This window comes from Neophocaena asiaeorientalis, unplaced genomic scaffold, assembly GCF_003031525.2.
Source record: "Neophocaena asiaeorientalis asiaeorientalis breed wild unplaced genomic scaffold, Neophocaena_asiaeorientalis_V1.1 scaffold830, whole genome shotgun sequence".
Taxonomy (NCBI): Eukaryota; Metazoa; Chordata; class Mammalia; order Artiodactyla; family Phocoenidae; genus Neophocaena; species Neophocaena asiaeorientalis.
In genome coordinates, this window is record NW_020172177.1 from 105,135 (window position 1) to 119,642 (window position 14,508).

The 14,508-nt window shown below is 43.8% G+C and overlaps 1 protein-coding gene across 1 annotated transcript in view; it reads right to left on the reverse strand.

Annotated features, from left to right (window-relative positions):
* Window positions 1-358: 358 nt before the first annotated feature.
* PCP4L1 (Purkinje cell protein 4 like 1) overlaps window positions 359-14,508 on the reverse strand; it is a 23,229-nt gene continuing 9,079 nt past the window's right edge. The window contains exons 2-3 of the mRNA XM_024757521.1: window positions 2,518-2,572; window positions 359-1,901 (exon numbers count right to left, since the gene is read on the reverse strand). Of these exons, the coding sequence (XP_024613289.1) occupies window positions 1,759-1,901; window positions 2,518-2,572 (198 nt within the window). The 3' untranslated portion in view covers window positions 359-1,758. The remainder of the gene's footprint in view (window positions 1,902-2,517; window positions 2,573-14,508) is intronic.

Consider the following 14,508-nt stretch of genomic DNA (forward strand, 5'->3'; position numbering starts at 1 on the left):
GAGTTCAAATGTAAAATTTCCTTCTCGTCTCTGGCAACAGGAGAAGAGGGCCTTCCCGTGAATTACTGTTTAATTCTCCTGATAGTCTATAGCCATGGCTTGTTAGGCATGGACGGACTTTGTAATATAGGTTGCTTCCAGGGATATTGTTCCTTGCTTCCTATTCAGAGCTGCTGCATGGTTCCAGCTTCTGTATTCTTAAATCAGTACTAAGAAGTGAGGAGAATGGGGGAGAGAAAGCGTTCCTTGTTCGACCTTCAAGCATTTGGCTTCCGGTTTCAATGTATAGAAATCATTTCTCAGCAATGTAAGCCATCATTTTATTCATGGTTTAAAATCTTCAGTGTGACAGTGGTGCTCTCTATTGACCCAGAGTCATCTGCTTCTTCTCCTGTTTGATAAAACAGTGGGAGGGGAGGAGGGTCGTGGGGGGAAGACAAAGCAGGAGGGACAGCTAACACAGGTCATTCGGGGAGAGGGAGGAAGGGAAGATGGGGTTTGTTTTCAGAGGCAGATCCACCAAGCGTGTGCTCGCTGGAAGGGGAAAGAGAAGGAGATGAACAGCATCGGGGGTGGAAATAGCAGCAGGTAGAGACAATGTGGGTGGTGAATCAAGGTGAGCACAAGGTCAGGGAAGGAAGGTAGGAGAGGGCTTCGGTCTGTGTTAGTTTCCTGAGCCATCATGTAATCCGTGCAGTTGCTCTACCACCCTCCCTGAGGCCAGCTCAGGCTTATATTCATATTCCTCCCAAGAAAAAACAGAAGTAGAGGTCAAAAGGCCCCACTTGAGGATTTTGTTTATTGTTTTCATAATTATTAAACATGCTAAAATCACATAGAGTGGCTGTTCCACTTCTGCTCTGACTCCACAGTGGGGCAGGTAGGAACTACAAGGGTCACTTGGTTTTTGTGGCCTCTGGGGGTGGCTAGGCATGAGGGGTTAGAGGTAGGCAGGTTAAAAAAGCCCCAAGAATCCTTCATATGGTACATCTTTACCAGCAGTAACTTGTGTCCTTAGAGATCTCCTCCTCCTTCACTTTTCTTTTCTTCCCAAATCAACTGGCGATTTCCTTCCCAAATCTTCCCATTTCCCTGCCTGTGGCCCCTTGAACCTCTTCCACTTCTGCCCCTTACGGTTCTAGACTAGACGATGAAGGAAACTTTCCCTTGTCTCTCTACCAGTCCCAGTCTCCCTTCCTTGGACCTAATCTACTGAGCATGCACTAACATGGGAGCAGTTTGATTTAGGTCTGCCCAGGGGAAAGGGAGGCTCCAGTCCCCACTGTGGCTTAGCTCATAGGAGGGAAGTTGAGGTTCTGATGAGAAGGATGGGAAGGTAAAAAATGCTACCTGAAGTGTGAATGTTGTAACCAGTGGAACAGGGCATATGCCCCACCCTCGGGCACCCTACTCTGAAGGCTTTTCCCTCACTCCCACATTGTCAGGGGTCCCTCTCTCAACCTCAAATCCTCTTGCTCTTCAGCCTCATAGGGCAGGCACAGGTACTGGTCAAGAAGCTGTATCCCAAGGAGAAAATGTTCCACCCTTAAGCAAGTGGCTGCCTGTTGAATTCTTCATCTTCCCTGTGTTCCTTGTGCCTCTGCGGCTGCGATGGCTTGAGAGGCCAGAGAAAATAATGTAGAAGTGTTGAACTTGCCTCAACAAGAAGCTTGAGGGACAAAGAGACAAAGATACACGGGAGTCAGAGCTGTGGAGAAGGGGAGGGAAGGGAGCAAGGTGAAGGGTAAGGCTGGTTATTCAGGAACTGGAATCCTTTTTCTTTTTCTGGAATCGCCGGAACTTGCCCTGAATAGCAAGGGCAGCCTTCTCTGTTTCTGGTGCCGTCAGATCAATGTCAATCTCCTCCTCCTCCTCAGCCTTCTTGGCATTGCCAGCTCTCCCTGCAGATAGTGGAGAGATTCATTAATGAGTAAACCTGAATTGCCCCAGCCCCTTTCCCAGGCCCCAAATACAGTGGTTAAAGTCCACTTTCTACTGGACTCTGTGAGGTCCCCCAATCTTTGCTAGGACCCGGAATGCCTGATAACTCTCCCAGAAGCTTGAGTCAGGGTACTTGGCTGAGAATTAGTTATAGTAGGTACTCAGAAGCTTTGCAACTCTTGAACCAAGATGACAAATGTCTTCTATCACCACTTATTCCTAAATCCTACAGTTCAGAGTCCCACAGCGCACTCACTTTCCCCTGTTTTCCCTAAAGTTCTGATGGAGACAGGGGCTGGGATCATTTGATGAGTTTCTTCCTATCACTGTACGTGTTTCCAAGCATTCCAGAGCCAGTGTCTAAAATCAAAGAGTAAATTCTAGTCGGTTTACTTCTTAGGAAAAAGTGGAAGGAAGTTTATAGATATAGTAGTCCTAACCTAGTGCTTTGTTTCACTTATCACATTCTTATTCCTGTTACATCTGACTTTAGGAGCTTCCAGGCTTACAGCCCTACTTGTCTTCATGTCCCTATATTTACCTGCCCTACAAACTGCTTAGCCCACCCCCACTCACCCTTTTCCTCTGGGTCAGCTGCCTGGTTGGTTGCTGGGGATGTTTTGGTGTTAAGCTGGAAAAGAAAAATCAGAATATTAGATATTCACAGAAGTATTAAGGTGCCATCCCCATAGACTCACCATCATCATTTTCAAGCCCTCCTACTACCAGGTCCATCCCTTAGTCTTTTGAAGAAGTGGGTCTTGAGATCAGAGAGAGGGAGAAAAGTCATCAAAATTTATTCAACAAGTATTGATTGGTGCTAGAGAAATTGTAGAGGACAAAACAGAAAAAACCCTGCCCTCATGGAGTTTACATTCTAGGATATAGATAGACAAATGAATTTAAAAAATATTATTATGTTAAGTGGTGATAAGTGCTATAGAGAAAAGACGGGGAAGGGAGGTAGTGACTGCCAGGTGGGAAAGGAGAAATACAGTTTTATACAGAGTAGTCAGGAAAAGCCTCTCTGAAAGGTGGTATCTGAGCCAAGAGCTGAAGGAGATAAGGGAGTAAGGGCTGTAGGTGGTGGGCAAGAGCTCTCAAGGGCCCTGGGGTGGAAGTGTGACTAGCGTGTTTGAGCAATAGCATGAGTCCAACGTAGCTGGAGTGAATGACAGTTGGAGATGAGATCAGAGATAACTGGGAGATGGGGCAGACTCCGTCGGACCTTGGGAGTCTTTTTAAGCCTTGGGAGTCTTTTTAAGGAGCTTGACTTTTATCGTAAGGGTGATGAGAAGCCATTAGAGACCTTCAATTGGCACATAAGGGGCATTAGGGAGGAAGCTGAAAAATCTGTTCAGCGATTATTGCAGAAAACTAGACAGGAGATAATGGTTGCTTGGGTCAAAAAGGTGTCAGTGGAGGTGGTGAGAAGTGATTTGATTCTAGGTATACAATTGTCCCTCAGATTCCGCAAGAGATTGGTTCCAGGACCCCCGCGGATACCAAAATCCACAGACGCTCAAATACCTTATATAAAATGGCATTTATTTGTATATTGGTAAGTATTTGCATATAACCTATGCACATCCTCCCACAGACTTAAAATCTCTAGATTACTTATAATGCCTAATACAATGTAAAGGCTATGTAAATAGTTGTCAATACAATGTAAATGCTATGCAAATAGTTGCTGGCTTGCAGCAAATTCAAGTTTTGTTTTTTGAAGCTTTCTGAAATTTAAAAAAGTATATACTTTCAATCTTTGGTTCGTTGAATCCACGGATGCAGAACCCTCCGACACAGAGGGCCAACTGTATTTTCAAGCTACGACTATTGGTTAAATGGCATAGTGAGACAACTCAAGGATAGCTCCAAAGTTTTTGGGCTGAGGAAATGAAAAAAAATGAAATTGCCATTTCCTGAAATGAAGAGGACAGCAGGAGGGGCAGGTATTAGGGAAAGGATCAGAAGCTTGTTTTTGGACAAGTTTGAGATTGCCTACCTAATTATCCAGGAGGAGTTTGTTTTTGTTTTTGTTTTTTACATCTTTATTGGAGTATAATTGCTTTACAATGTTGTGTTAGTTTCTGCTGTATAACAAAGTGAACCAGCTCTACGTATACATATATCCCCATATCCCCTCCCTCTTGAGCCTCCTGCCCACCCTCCCTATCCCACCCCTCTAGGAGGTCACAAAGCACTTGATCTCCCTGTGATATGCAGCTGCTTCCTATAAGCTATTCTACATTTGGTAGTGTATATATGTCAATGCTACTCTCTCATTTTGTCTCAGCCTCCCCACCCCGTACCCCCTGGCCCCCGGCCCCCCCCCCTCCTCAAGTCCCCTGTCTACCAGGAGGAGATGTTGTTATAAGCTGTTGGATATTCAAGATGAGTTAAAGAGAAGACTCTTGCCTAGAGATATAAATTAGACAATTATTAAGATGTGGTTGGCATTTAAGCCATGAGACTGGGTGAGATCACCAAGGGAGTGAGTTCAGATAAAGAGGAGAAAAGGGTCAAATCCTGAGGCATTCCGGTGATTAGAGGTTGTAGAAATGCGGAGAAATCAATAAGAGAAGTTGAGAAGAAGCCAGGAGAAAAGTCAAGAGATTATAGTACTTTAGAAGCCATATAAAGAAACTATTTCAAGGAGACAAGAGTGATTAATGGTGTCAAATTCTGCAGGTAAGGGACTTCCCTGGTGGTCCAGTGGTTAACAATCCGGCTTGCAATGCAGGGGATGCCCGTTTGATCCCTGGTCAGGGAACTAAGATCCCACATGCCATGGGGCAACTAAGCCCGCGCACCACAACTGCTGAGCCCGCGCGCCACAACTACTGAAGCCCGCATGCCTAGAGCCCATGCTCCGCAACAAGAGAAGCCACCGCAGTGAGAAGCCCGAGCACCACAACAAAGAGTAGCCCCCACTCACCGCAACTAGAGGAAGCCTGAGCGCAGCAACGAAGACCCAACGCAGCCAAAAATTAGAAAAATAAATAAAGTAAAACCAGTCAAGATATTGTCCCTATCTTCCAGGCTGAGTGAGGAGATAAGACAAGTATCCAAATAATACTTCCTGAGCATTTATTATGTGCCAAACCGTATCCCATTTAATCCTCTGAAATCTCTGAGATGTCATCCTATTTTATAGTTGAGGAAACAGGCTTAGAGATGTTAAAGATCTTGCCCAAGGGCTTCCCTGGTGGCGCAGTGGTTGAGAGTCCGCCTGCCGATGCAGAGGACACGGGTTCGTGCCCCGGTCCGGGAAGATCCCACATGCCGCGGAGCGGCTGGGTCCGTGAGCCATGGCCACTGAGCCTGCGCGTCCGGAGCCTGTGCTCTGCAACGGGAGAGGCCACAGCGGTGAGAGGCCTGCGTACCGCAAAAAAAAATAAATAAATAAATAAAAGATCTTGCCCAAGGTCAAGCCACACTACTAGAAAACAGTGGAACTGGCTCTGGGACCCAGGCAGACGAACTCCACACTCTTAGCCACTGTGCTAGGTCCACAAGATCGAATACCGTCGCATGCTGACACAAATATGCTAATATAGTCACAATTACTGAATCTAGCTGGAAAAGATATGGATGTGCATTGAACAACTCTTTCAACTCTGATAAATTTTTCTAACAGAAAGTTAGGGGGAAATAAGAAGAAAATAATAATTTAAAGTAAAATAAAAATTATTAAGATAAAAAACGCTGGGGGCTTCCCTGGTGGTGCAGTGGTTGAGAGTCCGCCTGCCGATGCGGGGGACACGGGTTTGTGCCCCGGTCCGGGAAGATCCCACATGCCGCGGAGTGTCTGGACCCGTGAGCCATGGCCGCTGAGCCTGCGAATCCGGAGCCTGTGCTCTGCAACTGGAGAGGCCACAACAGTGAGAGGCCTGCATACCGCCAAAAAACAAAACAAAAACAAAAAAAACGCTGGGACTTCCCTGGTGGCACAGCGGTTAAGAATTCACCTGCCAAGGCAGGGGACACAGGCTTGAGCCCTGGTCTGGGAAGATCTCACATGCCGCAGAGCAACTAAGCCCCTGTGCCACAGCTACTGAGCCTGTGCTCTAGAGTCCGTGAGCCACAACTACTGAGCCCATGTGCCACAACTGTTGAAGCCCACGCGCCTACAGCCCATGCTCGGCAATGAGAGAAGCCACTGCAATGAGAAGCCCGCGCACCGCAATGAAGGGTAGCCCCTGCTCACCACAACTAGAGAAAGCCCATGTGCAGCAACGAAGACCCAGTGCAGCCAAAAATAATTAAATTTACAAATAAAAGTTGATATGGTCCAATTTTTGTAAAATATATTGATTGCTTATGTATGTATATGTACATTTTTATTTAAAAATCTGAAAGAACTTGCACAAGGGTGTTCCCCAAACCCTATGGAATTCCTGCTAGTCCCCCTTTGACCAAAAAAAAAAAAGTTTCCATTAGAGGACGGGTTGTTCCTGAGACTCTTGGGAGACTGGCCACTCATTACTCTTTCTTTTCCCATGATCTTCCTGTAGTCGAGATATATATATATATATATGGTTTTTTTTTTTTTTTTTTTGGCACATGATCAATGTAATGACCCAGTAGTTAGCTAGGTGATGCTTTCCACACTGGCACGCTGTCATCACAAGAGGTCTGTCCACACTGCAAAAGCATGAGATACATGGGGTGTTTAGTAATAGGATAATAGTCAATAGTCCAGACAAGAGGGTCACAGGTCAAGAGGCAAGTTCTATAGTCCCATGATCTCTGACTTCAAACCCTCCTTTTTTTATTGCCAGCAAATCCCTGAATCTGATCCTTGCTTTAACCATTATCCCTCTCTCTCTCTCTAAGCCTGTTCCCTTAATCCACCAATTCTTTTCTTTCATCCTTCCCCTCTGGAGGAAAATCTGGACCCCAGTTCTAAAAATCTCCCCTCGAGTAACTGTCCCTTCCTCTGCCTTCCTTCTCATATCAGCTAACCTTGAGAATCCTCGAAGCAGGAATATTTGCCAGGGCTGAACCACACCCGCCACCCCTTTCCCTCTGCCCTGCCAGCTGTCACCTTCCTGAGTCTCTCCTGAGATTACTGACCCTGGAATGGAGCCATGGCTCAGCTGCTGTCTAGCCACCCAGGGGTTCTCAGCTCCATTTGGCTTAACTTTATGAGAGGTCACTACGGAGACTAGAAAAGGGTTCTGTAAAGGAGAAGAAAACCCCTATTACTCACAATGCCCCTTGAAATCTCTCTCACACCTTCTGCTAAAAAGTAATACGCTGGGGCTTCGACCTGCTCCTCCTCCCTGTACCCTCTCCAGCCAGTTCTCAAATAGCTACTCTGAACACTATGGATTTCTGGATTTAGTGGTTAGTGATTTGCTGAGGTGGGAGGTGGGGGCAGTTAGATCACAGGTTGTTAGCTCCCACCCTCTGCATCATACTCAGCCCTTTACTGGTCCCTGGTCTCTGCCCCAAGCCTCCTGTATATCTTCCAGAAACTCAGCAATTTTAGATGAATCAAGGTCCTCTGGTGCATCCATCTGACAGCCATCAGATTAACCATGTTTCTGGTAAACCAAGGAGGCACGGAGGTCCACTCTGGATGAACCAGAAACCACATGTGCTGTAAGACTGTCTCTTACAAAATTTCACAACTCCAGAGAATCAGTGCTCACCCACAAGAGCTGTGACAGGTGAGCGTTTCTCAGCCGCTCTCTTTCAGCCTCTCATTCTAGCCAGGTATGGATTACTGGAAACTCTCAGGTGCTCTTCTACTTCTTTCAATACTGAGCTCTTCTGACCAGAAATAACAACAGTGAAATGGTTTAGCAAATCCTTCCTTTTCCTTATGGGACCCATCTAGGGGAACTGGAAGAAATCAAGGACTTTAGAATGCCACCCCACCTCATCTTATTAATAATCATATATATTGATATAATATTTACTTTGTGCCAGTCACTTTTCTAAGTACTTTAACACGTTTAATTCTTACAACAGCCCTATAAGATAGGCATTGTTACTAGTCTCACTTTACAGATAAGAAAACTAAGGGCCAGAAGAGGTTAATTAAGTTGCCTAAGGTCACATAGCTAAGAAGTAGCAAAGCCAGGATTTGAACCAAGGTGGTCTGACTCCAGAGTCCACCCTCTTGAACATTATGCTATGCTGTATCCCAGTCTCCAGCCAAAGGCGTAAGCACGTGTATGCATGTGGTACACACATACCACATGAGAAGGAGGTCCAGTGTGAAACTGGTTTAAATAGACAAGTGCTTCCACACAGCAGAGCAATCCCTAGGTAAGAAGGAAAGTCCTAGAGATCATGATTTCCTTCCATTCCCACAGTTAGGCAGCTGTATTCAAGGACCAGTCTCTCAATCCATAGTCCCCAACACTTGCTTGATATATACTCTAGAGGGTCCTGTCCTCCCAATATGGGGAAAGCTTACTTGTAATTTGAGAACCTGATCCCAGACCTTGCCTACTGACTCAGATTCCTGCTCTGCTAGTTGAGCTAGCCATGCTGATTCTGGCTTTCATCTTGATGTTTGCCCAGTGGGCCTCCTGATACATACCGGGCTGACCCCTGGGGGTTAGCCATAGCCTATGTGTGTGTTTTTCACTCCCAGGGCCAGATGCTAGCCTTTCAGATTCTGAGAATTCCACATGCAGGATCATCCTATTGGTTTCCATTTCAAATGACTCTCTTGCTTACATTTAAGCCTGTTACTCGAAGTTTCTAGTGAGTTGAAGCTTGGTTCAGTTCAGCCTCACTGCCTACACAAGACTAAATGTTTCTTACTTCTCAACATGTAATTAGCAACTATGAGGCCCATCAACTCTTGCCTTTCCCTAGAGGGCCCTAGTTTCTTTCCCTGCCTACATTCCTGTATTCCTTTTCTCCTCACCTCTGGGCCTGATGTGCTCCAATGTTCCATTCCATCATCTTGGCAGTAGCTGCCAATTCCCCATGAGTATACTTTTGTTTCCTCTGCAGTTCAAAGTTGTGGACTCTCCCTTCCAGTGTGGACGGAGGAAAAGGAGAGGTCTGCTGGCTTAGGGGTCTTCTGTCTTCAAACTTTGAGAGACTGCAGAGAGGGATATGACACAGCAATATCCTCCCTTTCCTGACCCCATACCTCCTTCCAAGGAATTTATCAGCATTCAGATGATGTCTTTTCCTTCCATTTGAGCTTTAGATCCCATTCCCCTTTTCTCCTCCTCAGGAATCTTCACAATCAATTCTCTTGACTTGTATATAAATAAAACCTCTTCCTTTCTTTAAAACCGAAAAAACAAGAAAAAGCCTTCCTCAATCTGAATTCCTTCTTCAACCACAACTAGAGTGAAAAGAAGCGGGTCTAGGACCAAGCCTTGAGGAACTCCAATATTAAAATGTTAGGGTGAACAGACGGAGAAATATACTATGTTCTTGGACTGGAAGAATCAATATTGTGAAAATGACTATACTACCCAAAGCAATCTACAGATTCAATGCAATCTCTATCAAACTACCAATGGCATTCTTCACAGAATTAGAACAAAAAAATTTACAATTCGTATGGAAACACAAAAAATCCAGAATAGTCAAAGCAATCTTGAGAAAGAAAAACGGAGCTGGAGGAATCAGACTCCACAACTTCAAACTATACTACAAAGCTATGGTAATCAAGACAGTGTGGTACTGGCACAAAAACAGAAATACAGATAAATGGTACAGGATAGAAAGCCCAGAGATAGACCCACGTGCATATGGTCACCTAATTTATGACAGAAGAGGCAAGAACATACAACGGAGAAAAGACAGCCTCTTCAATAAGTGGTGCTGGGAAAACTGGACAGCTACATGTAAAATAATATTAGAACACTCCCTAACACCATACACAAAAATAAGCTCACAAAAACAAATACTGTATGTTAACGCACATATTATGGAATCTAAAAAAAAAAATGGTACTGATGAACCTAGTGGCAGGGCAGGAAACACAGTATTGTGAAGCAATTATACTCCAATAAAGATCTATAAAAATAAATAAATAAATAAAATGTTAGGGTGGTCCTTTCAAAATAGTGCTGGAACAATTGGATAGTCAAGTGCAAAGAAACCTCAATCTATGTCTTGCACCCTATACAGAAATTAACTTGAAATGGATATAAAACCTAAAACTATAAAACTTCTAGAAGAAAATCCAGGGAAAAAATATCTTTGCAACCTTGGGGTAGGCAAAGATTTCTTAGATACACCAAAAGCATAATCCATAAAAGAAAAAAATTATAAATTGGACTTCATCAAAATTAAAAACTGCTCTTTGAAAGACACTCCTAAGAGAATGAAGAGACAAACTACAGACTGGAAGAAAATATTTGCAAATCAGAAATCTGATAAAGGACTTGTATCCAGTACATATAAAGAACTTTCAAATCTCAATAGTATGAATACAGTTTGTAAAAAGGAGGAAGATATTTGGACACTTCACCAAAGAAGATACATGGATGGCAAATAAGCACATGAAAATATATATATCATTAGTCATTTGGGAAATTTGAATTAAAACCACAATTAGACATCATTATACAGCTATTAGAATGTTTTGTTGTTGTTGTTGTTTTGGGGGGGTTGTGTGTGTGTGTGTGCGTGTGCATGCATGCATGCACACACGTGTTTTTGTTAGGTTTTTTTTAATGACTATATGATGTGCTGGCAAAGATACAGAGTATCTGGAGCTCTCAGACATTGCTGGTGGGAAGGTAAGATGGAACAGCTAGTGTGGAAGTTTCTTAAGTGTACATTTTTCATACAACCCAGCAATCCTACTCCTAGGTATTTACTCACGTGAAATTAAAACGTACGTCTACACGTAAACTTGCAAGTGAACGTTTATAACGACTTTACCTGCAATCACCAAAAACTGGAAACAACCAAATGTCCCTCAACAGAGGAATGGGTAAACAAATTGTAATACATCCATAAAATGTAATACTACTCAACAATTAAAGAAGGAATGAACTACTGATACATACAACAACATGGATGAACTTCAAAGGCATTATGCTAAGTGAAAGAAGCCAGACCCGAAAGGATACACGTATACTGTATGATTCCAATTATATGACATTTCTTGTAAAGTCAAAACTATAGGTACAGCAGACAGATCAGTGGCTGCTAAGGGCTGAGGTCATGGGAGGGGTGAGTATAAAGGAAAATGGGGGAATTTGGGGATGATGGAACTGCTGTATATCTTGATTGTGGTGGCAGTTACATGATGTATATGTTTGTCAGAATTCACAGAACTATATCCAGATAAAAGTACATTTTACTGCATGTAAGTTATACCTTATTAACTTATTAAGTTATACAAGTAATGTAATAAGTTATTAAATAATAAGTTATTTTTTTAAGGGGAAAGAAGGTTAAGAGGGGTCAAGAAGCTAGCAAAGACTGAGAAGGACCAGTTAGAAAGGTAGAGTAGATAGGTGACTGGGGAAGGGGTGGGGGCCAGGGTCTCTCATGTCTCTTTTCTTTTCGTAGCTGGACTTCTCAGAACACTTACTGTCTCCATTTCCTCACCTCCCACACACTCTCCCACCCACTTCAACCTAGCTTCTACTCCTACTCCACTGAAATGCCTCTTTAGAAAACCAATGTGCTCTATGATAAGAAATCAAATGCAAAAGTTTCAGCTCCACTTGGCTTGACCTCTTGAAGCGTTCAATAATCATTTCACCTTTCTTGACACATATTCTTTCCTTAGCTCCTGGGACGTCACAGTTTTTCCTGGTTTTTCTCCTTTCTGGACGCTTCTGTCAACATTTAAGTATTGGGGGCTCTCGAGGTTTAGGGCTAGGCTCCCTTCTGTTCTCTTTTCCTAGATGATCTTATCTGCACCTATGACTTCAGTTATCATTTATACAGCATCATCCAATAGAACAGTGGTCAGCTATCTACTGCTCACTGCCAAATCTGGTCTACGGCCTGTTTTCCTAAATTAAATTTTACTGGAACACAACCATGCCCATTGTTTGCATATTGTCTGTGGCTGCTTTTGCACCACAATAGCAGAGTTGAGTAATTGCAGCAGAGGCCACAGGGCCCACAAAGCCAAAAATACTTGCTACCCGGCTCATTACAGAAAAAGTTTGCAGACCCCTGCAAAAGAACTTTTTGCAATGATGGAAATGTTTTATATCTGTGCTGTCCAATATATGGCATCCCCTAGGCACACGGGGCTATTGAGCATTTTGAAATGTGGCTAGTGCAACTGAGGAATAAAATTTATAAATTTATTTAATAAGTTAATAATTTATTAATAACTAATAAGCTAAATAGCTACATGTGGTTAGTGGCTACCATATTGAACAGCACAGAATGCCGTTGACGGCTCAAATGGACAGCTTTCCCTTGGTATCCAAGAGGGATTGGTTTTAGGATCCCCAGGGATACCTAAATCCACAGATGCTCAAGTCCCTTACATAAAATAGCACAGTACAGTCTGCCCTCCAGTACCCATGGGTTCTGCATCCTCAGATTCAGAAATTCAATCTGCTGTTTGTGGAACCCGTGGATGCAGAGGGCAGACTGCATACCTCTATCCCAGAAATCTCCTCTGAGCTTTTAAACATCTCCACTTGGGCTTCCCTGGTGGCGTAGTGGTTGAGAGTCCCCCTGCCGATGCGGGGCACACGGGTTCGTGCCCCGGTCCGGGAAGATCCCACATGCCGCGGAGCGGCTGGGCCCGTAAGCCATGGCCGCTGAGCCTGCGCGTCCGGAGCCTGTGCTCCGCAATGGGAGAAGTCACGACAGTGAGAGGCCTGCGTACTGCAAAAAAATAAATAAATAAAATAAAAATTAAAATAAATAAATAAATAAAACATCTCCACTTGGATGTTCTATGGGAACTCCAAACTCTTTGTATCTCAAACTAAATTCATAATCCTACCTACCCAACCTAGTCCTCTGCAAGGTATTCCCCATTTCATCCAGTTGTACAAGCCACAAACCTAGAAATTGTTCTTGACACCTTTCTTTCCTTCATATTGCATATCCAATTCAATATTAAGTCCTATTAACTTTATCTCCCTAATATCTCTTAATCCATTCACTTCCACCATCCTAACACAGTTGTTTCTTATGTGGACCATGGTAATAGCCCAAGTGGTTACTGATGCTCTTAGGATAAAGAAGAAAATTCTTTTTTTTTTAAAGAAAATCCTTAAAAAAAAAAAAAAAAAGAAAATCCTTAACACAGTCTAAAAGGCCTTACATTATGCAGCCTCTGATTACCTCGGTAACCTCATCTCTGTTCCTTCTCACCTCAGGACCTTGGCACATGGTTCCCTTACCCCTGCTCCCCTTTTACCTAGTTAATTCCTATTTATCCTTCAGAGCTCTCCTTAAGGGTTCCTTCTTCCAGGAAGCCCTTCTTAGCTCCCCAGACTAGGCTAGGACCCTCATAAGTTTTCACAGCACCTGGTATTTCTCCTTAGTAGTACTTGTTACTAATGTAATTAAATAATAATTTATTGATTAGATATTTAATGTCTGTCTCCTCCATTTCTGTGTGGGTTCCTATGAGGAATTCGCTATGAGGGTAGGGGCAGTGTCTATCTTACTCACTCCTGTAGTCCCAGGGTCTAGCACGATATACACTCATATATGTTGAACAAATGAAGGGAGCTCCTACTCTGCTGTATTTGCCACCTCACCACGATTTCTGAAGTCTAATTTGTTTTCAGATAGCTGAGGGCCTTATTCTGTAGCTGGCTCAGAGATTGTGAAGCCAGGTCATTGCTTTTCCTCACTTCAGTAGATGTGCCTGAAAAACAGCTGAGGATGAAGGGGAAGAACTTCTCTAGGAGTGTATTTCATGTTACCTGTATTATAGTTATTGTGTATTTGTCTTACCTCCCCTTCCCCAACTTCACCACCCCACCAGAGTCCATTTCCTTGAAAGCACGGTCCATTTATTTGTGTATCACTTGTAGTAACTGCAACCTATGTCTTGCACATAGTAGGTCCTCAGTAGATATTTGTTTATGTGAATTAAAATTTTCTCAAGCCTCAAATTCCTGGTGGAAGCAATATGTCATCTTAGGTAGAGGTAGACAGATCCGAGTTCATATCCTGGATCTGCATTGACTATCCCGGCTCTCCCATTCCTAGCTGTGTGACATTGGATAAATCAGTTAGCCTTGCTGTGCTCAGACATCTCATCTGCAGAAGAGAAAACATATCTATCCTAAAAGGTGAAAAGACCTAGAAAAAAACTATGCAAAATACCTAGCATATATCAAAATAAATTGTTATTATTTTGAAGTAATGTAACTGTGGATTGAATATAAGAATAGGTCAAGGGGGCTTCCCTGGTGGCGCAGTGGTTGAGAGTCCGCCTGCCGATGCAGGGGACGCGGGTTTGTGCCCCGGTCCGGGAGGATCCCACGTGCTGCGGAGCGGCTGGGCCCGTGAGCCATGGCCGCTGAGCCTGCGCGTCCGGAGCCCGTGCTCCGCGGCGGGAGAGGCCACAGCGGTGAGAGGCCCGCGTACCGCAAAAAAAAAAAAAAAAAAAAAATAGCTGCAATTTGGGGG